Genomic DNA, 12,623 nt, shown 5'->3' on the forward strand with positions numbered 1-12,623 from the left:
GACGGGACTCGGGCAGAAATCATGTTCATGGATGAGCTAATGTATTAAAGATTTATTAACATCGTAGTATGAAGCAGAGTGAGGCGGAAAGTCGTCGAAGCGAAACGAGGCCGCTGAAGCAATTGCTAATGAGAGATGAAAGTGACACACGGCTCGAAAGCAGCGGAGCTTTTATTATGCTACACTTTAGCGCTTCCGCTCCTTCCGGTCGTGTGTATGTGGGGTAAAGCAGCGATGTTTTATCATACTAGATACGTTTGAAAGTTCTGTTAAATACACTCTGTATAATGCGGTCGTCACCTGTCTAATAAAACGCACAACATATTAAAGCGTCTTTGGTGTTTCCATGTTTTCTACAAAACAAAACCGGAAATCGATGGTGTATGACGTCATTGGCAGGCGACACAATGGCACTATAGACATGCTCCGTGTCACTAATTAAAATTGCTTATTTCTCTGGATTTAAACATTCTTTGAAACATTTGGGATAATGCAAGTACACAAGTCAGCAAAATATATTACACTCTTCTAATGGTTTTTGGATATTTTAATAAAAAATATCTTACATATTGCACCTTTAACAGGGGGCGTACTACAGAAAGTTTCTTATCTTAGGTCTTAACTTAAAGGGATAGTTCACCCAAAAATGAAAATTCAGTCATTAAATACTCACCCTCATGTCGTTCCAAACCCGTATGGGATACTCTCCAATATGGCACCAGGGTGACGCGGAGACAAATTGTTGAATAAAGTTGTTATTTTTGTTTTCTTTGCACACACAAAGTATTCTCGTAGCTTTATAACATTACGGTTGAACCACTGATGGCACATGGATTATTTTAACGATCTCCTTGCTACGTTTCTGAGCCTTGATTGTGTAAGTATGCTTGCTGTCTATGGGAGGGTCAGAGAGCTCTCAGAATGCATCAAAAATCTCTTAATTTGTGTTCCGAAGATGAATGAAGGTCTTACAGGTTTGGAACAACATGAGGGTGAGTAATTAATGACAGAATTTTCATTTTTGGGTGAACTATCCCTTTAAGATATGATGTTAAATTAGGATTTTTCACAAAAGCATATTACAGAAGCAAATCTTAACTTGATTTGGGATTCATATCCTATCTTACAAAATCCTATTTTATCTCTAGTTAGGAAATCTTAAATTGCATCATCAAGTTCGACAATCCACTCTCAGGTCTGTTACCAAGCAACTGCGCGAGCTGCTGATGAGGTAAACAAAATAATAAAAGCTATTCACTTTGAAAATCGCCTTTTGCAAAAGAACTGCACTACAACCGGTAATACTCCGTGATGCTTTTGTTGGTCTCTGAGATGCTGATTGCAGTTCCTGTGCTAACTGTAATATCATGTTGCACGGCCGTCTGTAATTACTTAGAAGTGTTTTGTCATCAAAATGTAACACATCTTCAGGGTCCTCCAAGAGTCTTTCTACCATTAAAAATCTCCGTTCTTCATTTTCAATTATTAATAAATGTAATGCCATTGTTGGACAGTGCAACTGTAAGCATTTTTTCCGTTAGCTTTTAAATAATTATGAAGTTAGGACAGCTGTGGGGTTGCCCTAAAGTTAAGACAGGTTTTTAGGATTTTTTGTAATACCCCCTTCTTATCTGTATTTAAAGCTGCAGTCCGTAAATTTTGCCTCTTTGTCGCCATCTCTGTTCGAAAATTCCTGTGTGCGGAATTATATTCCATGCATGGTGTTGTGCTCCAGCGAGGATGAATCTAATGTTTTGAGGTGAATGTATGTGTGGCAGTCAGTCACGGCACCGGTGTGGATATTTACTGTACTTCGCAATCACAGATTCTAGCCTACGTCTTGAATTATATGACCCAAATACGAATTTTCCGTATACTGTCATCTGAAAAAGTAAGTAACAACTCTGACACATTTGTTCTGACCAACTGAGGAAAAAAGGATTACAATAAATCGTGCTACCAATGGTGATTCAAATATTGATTTCGGATCATTTTTAACCAAAAAAAAGTTACGGACTGCAGCTTTAAGGTAAGATAACGCACTTAGGAAATGCTGTTCTGTAATAGCTTTTGCCCTAAATGTGGTCCTAACTGAAATTACCATGGTTACCAAACTGATAAGATAAGATTTTAAAGTTAGGATCTTTCTGCAATACGCCCCCAGAACAATAAATACAAATTGATAAATAAATCAATTTAAAATAATACTTATAAAAGTACTTTTTAGACACAAAATAAATGTAATCCAGTAATGGTCCTTAACAGTACATTAAATAATTAATACTTAATAAAAAAAATCTAAACAATAGAAAATGCAGTAACATTTCATATATTTAATTTGATATACAATCCATATATAAGCAATATCACACGGCCGTAGGTAATCACAGTGTGCCGATATACAGCCATAACGCACGGCTACTCGTGTGATATTGCATTTATACAACAGTTCGACGGCACGAGTGTGTAAATACATAAAATAACAACAGAGTGTCTTTAAAAGCCCTCTTTCGTGCAGAACTAATTCCTTCCGCCACGGATTCAAATCAAAGTTTGACAGTTGAACAGCTGAGCCCAAGCCTCTGTTACTAATTCCAAAACATCACTTTAGAACTATTATTACGTACTAAATAATTGTTTAGTACTATTACTACGCTTATTGTATTACTGTATTAAAAGCAGTGTATTATGTATAGTAGATATTGTAAGAGAGAGAGATGGACTGAGCGAGTGTGATTACCTGCATCTGATAAAGCATTCATTCTTCAGATCAGTCTCATATCACAATAAACCTTAGTTTGAATATCTGCTGAGAAAAGCGTTATCTTTGTCGTAACGTTAATATCCTTTCATCTGTTAAGGGTGATTTTGCTGCTCAGTGCATTTGTTTGCTGCATCAAGCTGTTGTTGAAACTAAAAATAACTTCCATTTATAGCGTTTATTTTTCAAAGTAAAAGTCTTTTCTGCTGACTCACTCATAAAAACAGTGTCTTGTCGTCATCTAATGGCGGAACAATGTAACTAAAATCACCATCACGAACACAAAAAACAGCCGAGCTCCAGGAGGCGGGCGCCGTGGGAGGAGCTAAAGAGTGACGAGCACTTGCCCGATTGCCAATAAAACACAGACATTTGACGCCGTTTCACTTACCGTCTGCAGTTCTGAATCATGTCCGGGATCTTTTATAACTGGGACCGTTCCATCTTCCAGTAGCAAACGATGTGCAAATCCAGTGCCGAACTGGGCCTTGTTTATAAAACGTTCGTCAACAAACTTGCAGCCGAATGAAGCGCGTTGATAGGCGCGCTCTCGCGCCGGTCGATGTGTGTGCACGGGTGCGTTCTTCCGGGAGAAATGCCCATACAAGGAGTTCCACCCTTCATTACGTCACGAAGAGCCATGCTCGAAAAAAAACTCTCCGAAACTTGTACAAAACCGGAAGGAGTATATTTGACACAGAAATACTTTGGCCCTGTTTAGCATGAGAATCCAACTCTTTAACAGTGTAAATAACTCAACATGCATGAAATAGCATTAGACCTCCCCTTTAAATACTATTATTTATATAAAATGATTTATTGAATAATGATATTTAATAAACAACAACAACAGCCATCAAAAAAGTTGCTAGGCAATTCAGTCAAACGTACAAAGGCAGCGCTCTGATATACAGGATTGAATTTACATAAACATGAGATTTTGCTAAAACTATCTTCTCTGAAACAAATAATAGATTAAGGACATCAAAGACTGCCCGTTAGATTTACCCAAAACAAATTACATCTCATGTTTAACCACTACAGAGACATCAGAGCCAGCGGTAAATTCCAGAAGATCTGGCCGAGGTGAGGCGCTCTCGGGCGGCTTCATGAGCGCAGAACAGCCGCTGACCATCTGGAGCTCACAGCTCCGAAAACATAGAAGCAAATTTTCAAATAGACATTATCTTTATTGACAAACTGCATATTTGAAATATAAACAAGTACATTCTTGCCTGTTGCTCACTGGCTCTGAATACACACAGACAAACCATGGGTCACAGGAGGGGTGGGATGTTGATCAGTACTGGCTTGGGATGAGTGTCATCACGCGTCTCAACCAATGAGAGCATTTGGGGAGCACCTAAGACTGCAGCAGCGCTCACATGAATCCTCCTGATCAAATTATTTAGGCTAAGCATCAACATTCACAAACCACTGTGCACTGTTATTTTTAACAGAAAAGAATGCATCGTGCTCGGGCACTGTTAAGATTGCCTAGTGTGAGTACACCCTTATTATCCCGCATCCCGCACACACGAGTCTCTACAAGCCCGCACTCGGCCATCAAGTGTTGTCCCATGCTGTGCTCGGTTGCGTTGGGTCCCGCGATAATGCTGGTCTCTACTCAGAAGACGCCTGTTATAATGTTATGATATTTAATTTGATTACATATAAGTTGAGATTCACAAGAAATATTTTAACTGCTACTATGTAAAAGGAATACTGCTGTAAAAAAAGCACCTTATTTGTTTAAAGTGTTTGCAAACAAAATGTTATTGCACTTTTGTTCATATAGCAGTACTTTTAAATGAAAAAGGGTACAATACACTACTTTTGAATGCATTATAAAATTGTGTGCATAATGTGATTAATCGCAGACAATCATGCGATTAATCGCGATTAAATTTTTTTTTTAAATTGTTGCCCAGCACTGAAATCACTATCAACAAAATTCATAGATGGATTGAGCATAAGTGTTAAGTTTAAATATAACATTTTAATGTAGAAATATGAAATGATTGCAAAAATTAAATAAGCTTAATGAGTGAGTTGAATCAACTGATTCGTTTAAAAAGCTGATTCATTTAACTTTGCAAACGACTGTACTTATAGCTTGATTGCATAGGCGGAAATTTTATGTTTATTGAAAATTTATTTTATTTATTTTCTTTCTGACGGAGCAAAACTGAATTTTGTGTCTGAAAGTTACTCTGCAAGTTGTTGTTTATTGTACATTTGTGATCATGCAGATATTTGGACTCTTGTTTGTGTGATAGGCTAAGTCCTATATCATAGGCATAGCTATGTTATAAAAACAGAAACTCATTAAATTGCTATTTTTTATTTAAAATCATTTTGATGACATTTCTTCCCCACTATGTGTAATGGCAGTAAGACGAGAGAGAGCGCTCAAAACTCATCAGATGATCGCATAATTTAGTGGAACATTAATATAGTAATATAGAATCATCTTCTGTAAAGAAATGAGGTGGTGAACATCTGAGAAATTATCTTTGTCTTTCTAAATGTGCGCTCTTTGGGGCTAAAGGCTTAATGGAGCTGTTTAAAGTAGCCATGTGATAACAAACCAATCGGTGCAGACGCGCAATTCAATACGTGTGTCCTTCTTCTGTGAAATAATCATAAATACCAGTTTATGCTGTTTGATTGTGGCCTCGAAGGTTGTAGTTGTAAGCTGTAGCTCCGGCTGGCCCGTTTAGATCTTGTGTGCGCAGTGGAAATGTGGCTAATCATTTCTGAATTCTGACTGGCATATAATGATCAAATCAAACAAACGTAAACGGGCAAAGGCGTTGGCTGCAGTCCACTCAAGCCCAATGGTAAGTCCGGCCATATATATATATATATATATTAAATTAAATTTATGCATTTAGCAAACGCTTTTATCCAAAGCGACTTACAGTGCATACAGGCTATACATTTTTTATCAGTATGTGTGTTCCCTGGGAATTGAACCCACGACCTTTGCGCTGCTACTATATTTAATAATATAGTATTTCTTAAATTAATATTGGTGTACATTTACACAGAATTGAATTTACAGGAAATATGCACTCTGAAATTCACATTTTGTATGGTGCTCAATATTGGCAGTGTTGGTGTATTTTTCCATGTCCATATAGTGTCAGTTTTTCTGAGAGCCAAAACCTCTCTTTTTTTTCTTGTTAGGTATTGTTTGTGTCTCATGTTCTTCATAAAACACGTTGCTCCTTGTACTTATATTTGATCTCCATATGAATCAAATTTGAACAATGAAAGCAACCGTTTCGATGGAAATCTTGTATTTAAACTGACCGGTGTTCCCAGAGTATTGGATTCCACACAGAAAAACTTGGGTTACACAAGTTGTTAACAGCTTAGGCTCAGATTATTTTACATTAAGTGATGACTAAATTAAATAATAGAGTGAAGTGGATATTTATGAGTAGTAATGTAATCTCAAAGGCTTTAAGACAGTCAATGGAGATGATATGTAAGAAAAAAAAAACTGTTATAAATACAAAAAAATAAAGATGTTTGACTTGAGATAAGGGAACACTTTAATGTGTCTTTATTTGTTGACTCTCTCATTCAGTGGTTTGTTCTTGTTTTTATTGGAACAGATGTCAAGCAGTATGAAGAACAGCTGCAGGACAGCTGAGTGTGTCGTGACGTCAAACCATAGTGTGTCTTGGAGATTCTAAGATGTCTTAACATATGCATTAACGTTTCATTTCAATTAGCTGATTAAAGTGAAAGGGTGCTTAGTTTAATAAGTTATTATAACCCAAGTAACATAAGTGAGTGATCGTGTAATTCTAATCAGATTTGGGTTCCATTCGGTGTAAATTAATTACCATAATTTTAATTTAGCAGACATTTATTATCCAAAGCGACTTGCAAATGAGGAAAATAAATGTGTTCTCCTCTGGGTGTAAATTAGATTTTCTGACAATCTAGTATATACTAATTCTCATTGGTCTTCTGGGTGGTTGCTAGGGCATTCTGAGTTGTTCCTATTGTGGTTGCTAGGATATGGGTTGTTGCTCTGTGATTGTTACAGTTTTTTGGTAGTTGCTAAGGTGTTCTGGAACGTTTTTAAGTGTTTGTTAAGGCATTATGGTGGTTGCTAGGGTATGTGGGCTGTTGCTGGTGTTTAAGGTGTTCTGGGTGATTGATATGGTGTTCTGGACGGTTACTTGGGTGTTTTGGGTTCTTGCTAGGTTGTTGTTATGGTGTTTTAAGTGGTTGCGATGGTGTTATGGATTGTTACAGTTTTCGGGTAGTTGCTAGGGTGTTCTGGAATGTTTTTAGGTGTTTAAGATGTTCTGGGTGGTTGCTAAGGTGTTCTAAGTTGTTGCTGATGCATTCAGGGTGATTGATAGAGTGTTCTGGTTGGTTATTTTAGGTGTTCTGGGTTGTTGCTACAGTGTTTTAGGTGGTTGCTAGGTTGTTCTGGAATATTTTTAGGTGTTTAAGGTGTTTTGGGAGGTTGCTAAAAATTCATTCAATTTCATGTGATTGAAAGGGTGTTCTCGATGGTTGGAAAGGTGTTTAGTTTGTTGCTAGGGCATTCTGGGTGGCTGATACGGTGTTCTGGGTGATCGATAGGATGTTTTGGGCGGTTACTTGGGTGTTCTGGGTTCTAGCTAGGTTGTTGCTATGGTGTTGTAGGTGTTCTGCTGCAGTGTTTCGGTGGTTGCTAGATTGTTCTTGGTTGTTGCTACAGTGTTTGGGGTTGTTGCTAGGGTCTTCTAGGTAGTTAGGGTGTGCTGGTGATTGATAGGGTGTTCTGGGTTGTTGCTACAGTGTTTTAGGTGGTTGTTAAGGTGTTCTGGATTGTTATTGGATTTGTTGCTCGGTGATTGTTACAGTTTTTTGGTAGTTGCTAAGGTGTTCTGGAACGTTTTTAAGTGTTTGTTAAGGCATTATGGTGGTTGCTAGGGTATGTGGGCTGTTGCCGGTGTTTAAGGTGTTCTGGATTGTTATTGGATTTGGTGTGGTTGCTAGGGTGTTCTGGGATATTTTCGGTGTTTAAGGTGTTTTGGGAGGTTGCTAAAGTGTTCTAAGTTGTTGCTAATGCATTCAGGTTGATTGATAGGTTGTTCTGGATGGTTGGAAGGATGTTTAGTTTGTTGCTAGGGCATTCTGGGTGGTTAATATGGTGTAATGAGTGATCAATAAGATGTTTTGTGCGGTTACTTGGGTGTTCTGGGTTCGAGCTAGGTTGTTGCTATGGTGTTTTAGGTGTTCTGCTGCAGTGTTTCGGTGGTTGCTAGATTGTTCTTGGTTGTTGCTACAGTGTTTGGGGTTGTTGCTAGGGTGATTAGTTTGTTGCTAGGTGATTGATTGGCCATTCTGGGTGATTGATATGATGTTGTAGGAGGCTGCTAAGGTGTAAAGTGGTAGGTAATTTATAGCGCGTTCTTAATGGTTACCTGGGTGTCCTGGGTTGTTACCACAGTGTTTTGGGTGGTTGCTAAGATGTTGTTGGTTGTTGGGGTGTTCAGAGTGTTTGATAGGTTTTCTGGGTGGTTGCTAAGGTGTTCTGGCTCATTGCTAAGTTACTCAGAGTGGTTGTAGGCGGTTGCCGGGGCATGGCTGTGTGGTTGCTAAGGTTTTTTTAAAGTTATTATTTATTTATTTGTATTTATTTTTTTGTAAACTGAATTAATTAGAAACATGAATTATGTCTTGACATTTACAATGTCAAGTGTCAACATTTACTGTATTCAATGGCAGTCAATATTATGATCAGACAATGAAAGCAGAGTGTACATTTATTCACTGATTTATTTGATCAAATTTACTGATTATATGTTCTTTGTTTCTCTCTTCATTCTATGCATGTCTTCTTTCACTATTTCTTTGTCACTGTCTCCGATAATGAATTTTTTATCAGTCCACTGTGAGGTCTGTCTGTCTTTCTGGCCTCTCTGTCTCACAAATCAAATGGAATTAGTCTTGCCTGTGTTGTATTTGGTGTTACTACTTCCTGCTGCTAAGGTGGGCTCATTGCTAAGTTACTCAGAGTGGTTGTAGGCGGTTGCCGGGGCATGGCTGTGTGGTTGCTAAGGTTTTTTTTAAGTTATTATTTATTTATTTGTATTTATTTTTTTGTAAACTGAATTAATTAGAAACATTAATTACGTCTTGACATTTACAATGTCAAGTGTCAACATTTACTGTATTCAATGGCAGTCAATATTATGATCAGACAATGAAAGCAGAGTGTACATTTATTCACTGATTTATTTGATCAAATTTACTGATTATATGTTCTTTGTTTCTCTCTTCATTCTATGCATGCTTCTTTCACTATTTCTTTGTCACTGTCTCCGATAATGAATTTTTTATCAGTCCACTGTGAGGTCTGTCTGTCTTTCTGGCCTCTCTGTCTCACAAATCAAATGGAATTAGTCTTGCCTGTGTTGTATTTGGTGTTACTACTTCCTGCCTGCTGCTGAACTTTACAGATGCATTACTGGAAAATCAATTTTCCTATCTAATGCACACATAGTCAAGGCTCCATATTATGTTTACTTCCTGTTAAGTGGTCCATCTTTTCTATCTCACTGATCGTAATGTTACAAACAGGAAAGTGTGTCTGTTCAGACCACAATCTAATCAGTCAAGACCACTGAAAACATGGCCGTTGAACTCAGAATACGTCATTATCCAACGTGAGATCATTGCTGGAGGGATGAATCTCACCAAATGTCAAAAATATGCATGGCTTGTGTTTCAACTCGAAATGTATTACATAAAATGGCAAATAATTAATTGCAATAAATTGTGTGTATCAATATTAAGCACAAAATCCCCCGGAAATAAGGAAGCAAAGGCCCGGCGGGTTTCGCACGAAAGCGACGTGCCGTAGATTGACCTTTAACCCTACATTACATCACTATGGGAGATGACAAAAATCATTAAATAGTAGGGATGTAACGATTAACTGCGAGCCGGTTGAAAATCGATTCAAATATGTGACGATTCAAATCGGTTGAGATGCTAAACAAATCGCGATTCAATTAGGGGTAGGAGTTTATATGAATGTATGTCTGAGGGGAACTTACTGTCTTTAGAAAAGTTTAGATGGTATTTTTTCTTTTCCTCTTGCCTCTGTATAATGCATATTAAAGTTCATAAGTTCAGCGCTGCTTTGTTTACAGTGGCAGTCAATATTATGATCAGACAATGAAAGCAGAGTGTACATTTATTCACTGATTTATTTGATCAAATTTACTGATTATATGTTCTTTGTTTCTCTCTTCATTCTATGCATGTCTTCTTTCACTATTTCTTTGTCACTGTCTCCGATAATGAATTTTTTATCAGTCCACTGTGAGGTCTGTCTGTCTTTCTGGCCTCTCTGTCTCACAAATCAAATGGAATTAGTCTTGCCTGTGTTGTATTTGGTGTTACTACTTCCTGCCTGCTGCTGAACTTTACAGATGCATTACTGGAAAATCAATTTTCCTATCTAATGCACACATAGTCAAGGCTCCATATTATGTTTACTTCCTGTTAAGTGGTCCATCTTTTCTATCTCACTGATCGTAATGTTACAAACAGGAAAGTGTGTCTGTTCAGACCACAATCTAATCAGTCAAGACCACTGAAAACATGGCCGTTGAACTCAGAATACGTCATTATCCAACGTGAGATCATTGCTGGAGGGATGAATCTCACCAAATGTCAAAAATATGCATGGCTTGTGTTTCAACTCGAAATGTATTACATAAAATGGCAAATAATTAATTGCAATAAATTGTGTGTATCAATATTAAGCACAAAATCCCCCGGAAATAAGGAAGCAAAGGCCCGGCGGGTTTCGCACGAAAGCGAAACAACAGACGTGTAGAGCGCTGCGTAATGGAGTGCAGCAGTGCAAGAATGTCAAATATTGGGGCCGACAATTTGCTCAGCGTAATGGCCTTAAAAGTAACATTTTCTGTATGGAAAATGTCATTTCTTATTTTTGATGTGGATATTTCTTCACCGTGTGATCCTGATGGTATGCTGCTGCGTCATTGCTATAGTTTAAAAGACGTGTATTATGTATCTGGTATCTGAATAAGCTGTCTGAAATATGATGATGATTGATCACTTCACATGCCCGTCTCATGGTTTTTCCGTAAATGTGAAAAACTTTTACAGCGACTGACTAATTATACTCGTATTCTTTTTAGAAACAACAACAATTCTCCCCTTCACCCTCATTAGGGATAAATGGGTTAACCGCTAATTAGAGTGACTAAACCAGTTCTAAACAGGCCGAGCGTGTTTATGATATTCCGTACCTTCTTTTCACCTTCCTGGCAGCCAATCGCATAGAAAGTGAAAAAAAGAGAAGCTTTCAGCAGGAGAAGCCTATCGCCAGAGGAGCATCCAACTTCCTGTAACAGCATCCAAGTTTCTTATCGCGGTCAGGCCAACAGAGACGGTCGTGGGCCTGCGGAACAAAGCTGAGGATTGTGGTTTCGGAGGGCCTTTCAGCCCCTGCAACAGAGCGCCTCTGTAACACAACACACTTGGGCAATAATCACAACAAGTACTTTCATTGTCCCACAGCCTTCCAAACGCCTGGCGCTCCGCTCCTGCTTTGTTTCTCTTGAACCACGACCACCCTCGCTCAGAGGAAGCAGATAGATGTAAAAACATAGAAGGATGAAGGTGTTTTCGGTCAGTCTGAATTGTGTTTTCAATGTCACGCATGTGATTTGATGCCGTTTTATTGTTGTCGCCGCTTTTGTGTACGTTTTAGTCATAAAACTTAATATTGGCCTGTTTTGCATGAGTGTGCTGTGTAAAATAGACCTGGTAGAGGAAACTAATACAGGTAAAAGTAAAAACTGAGCTAACATATTGATGTTTATACCTGTTGTTTGTGATTTTAGGTTTGGTTTGTGCTTCGAAGTCACAAATTGTGAATATTTTTGTACATTAAATATAATAAATTTTATACAAAACTCTTCTGTTGTGTCATACTACAAAATACAACAAAAAAAGGTCATTTAAAAATCTATAAAACAAGTTATTTGTAGCCTTTTATGTATATTGGTTATATAAAACATTCTTTTTTTTATATAATATTTTGCAGAAGATGAGAAGTCCTACTGTGTGTCATGTTTTTTCCTAGTCAGCCTGAACATCTGCGCAAATGAAGCCCAACAGTGCTGAAATCTCGAGTGAACTTCCATCTGTAATGCTTCTATTTCGGGTTCGTTAATCCTCTTTCTTTTATTTGTTCTCTTATTTCACATACCTCCCTTACCTGTTTGTCTCCAATATCTGTTTGTGAGGCGTGAGTTCCAGAAGTACTTGGAAAAGCATTTGAATAAATGGTAAATTAATGTAATTAAGATATGAAGGTACTAATAATAACTGGCTTGTTTTGAGTATAAGATCAAAGGTCAATAATGACAAAGAGTATAATTTCCTGAATAAAATGTGTGCTTGTGTAAAATTCATGGTTCATATGTTGGGTTATAAAACATGCAAAAAGTCCAACTGACCATGAACCATGACATGGGCCAATAAGCAACTGCTTAGCAACTGCATAAAAATGTACAACCAGCCAAAACACTTATTATCACCCACCAGCCCTAACAACAGTATTGTATTGTGCAAAAATGGATAAACACATTATAACATCCACCTAGCAATGCCCTAGCAACCACTATCAGCCACTAAGCAATAGCAGAGTAACCATTCAGAACACCTTAGCAAACACCTAGAAACCATAAACATTACTTACACTATGAGAAAAAAAAACAATTCTATTGTTATATATATTTTTACATTAACAATGTAATCAGTATTGTATTTATTAAAGCCACGTATGAATCTCATTAAG

The 12,623-nt window shown here is 37.6% G+C and overlaps 1 protein-coding gene across 1 annotated transcript in view; it reads left to right on the forward strand.

Moving 5' to 3' along the window:
* armc9 (armadillo repeat containing 9) overlaps positions 1 to 11,618 on the forward strand; it is a 61,612-nt gene extending 49,994 nt beyond the window's left edge. Inside the window, exon 25 of the mRNA XM_016544070.1 lies at positions 11,090 to 11,618. Coding sequence (XP_016399556.1) covers positions 11,090 to 11,169 — 80 coding nt within the window. The 3' untranslated portion in view covers positions 11,170 to 11,618. The remainder of the gene's footprint in view (positions 1 to 11,089) is intronic.
* The last annotated feature ends 1,005 nt before the right edge of the window (positions 11,619 to 12,623 follow it).

This window comes from Sinocyclocheilus rhinocerous, unplaced genomic scaffold, assembly GCF_001515625.1.
Source record: "Sinocyclocheilus rhinocerous isolate Xijiao unplaced genomic scaffold, SAMN03320098_v1.1 scaffold579, whole genome shotgun sequence".
In the NCBI taxonomy this organism is placed as follows: Eukaryota; Metazoa; Chordata; class Actinopteri; order Cypriniformes; family Cyprinidae; genus Sinocyclocheilus; species Sinocyclocheilus rhinocerous.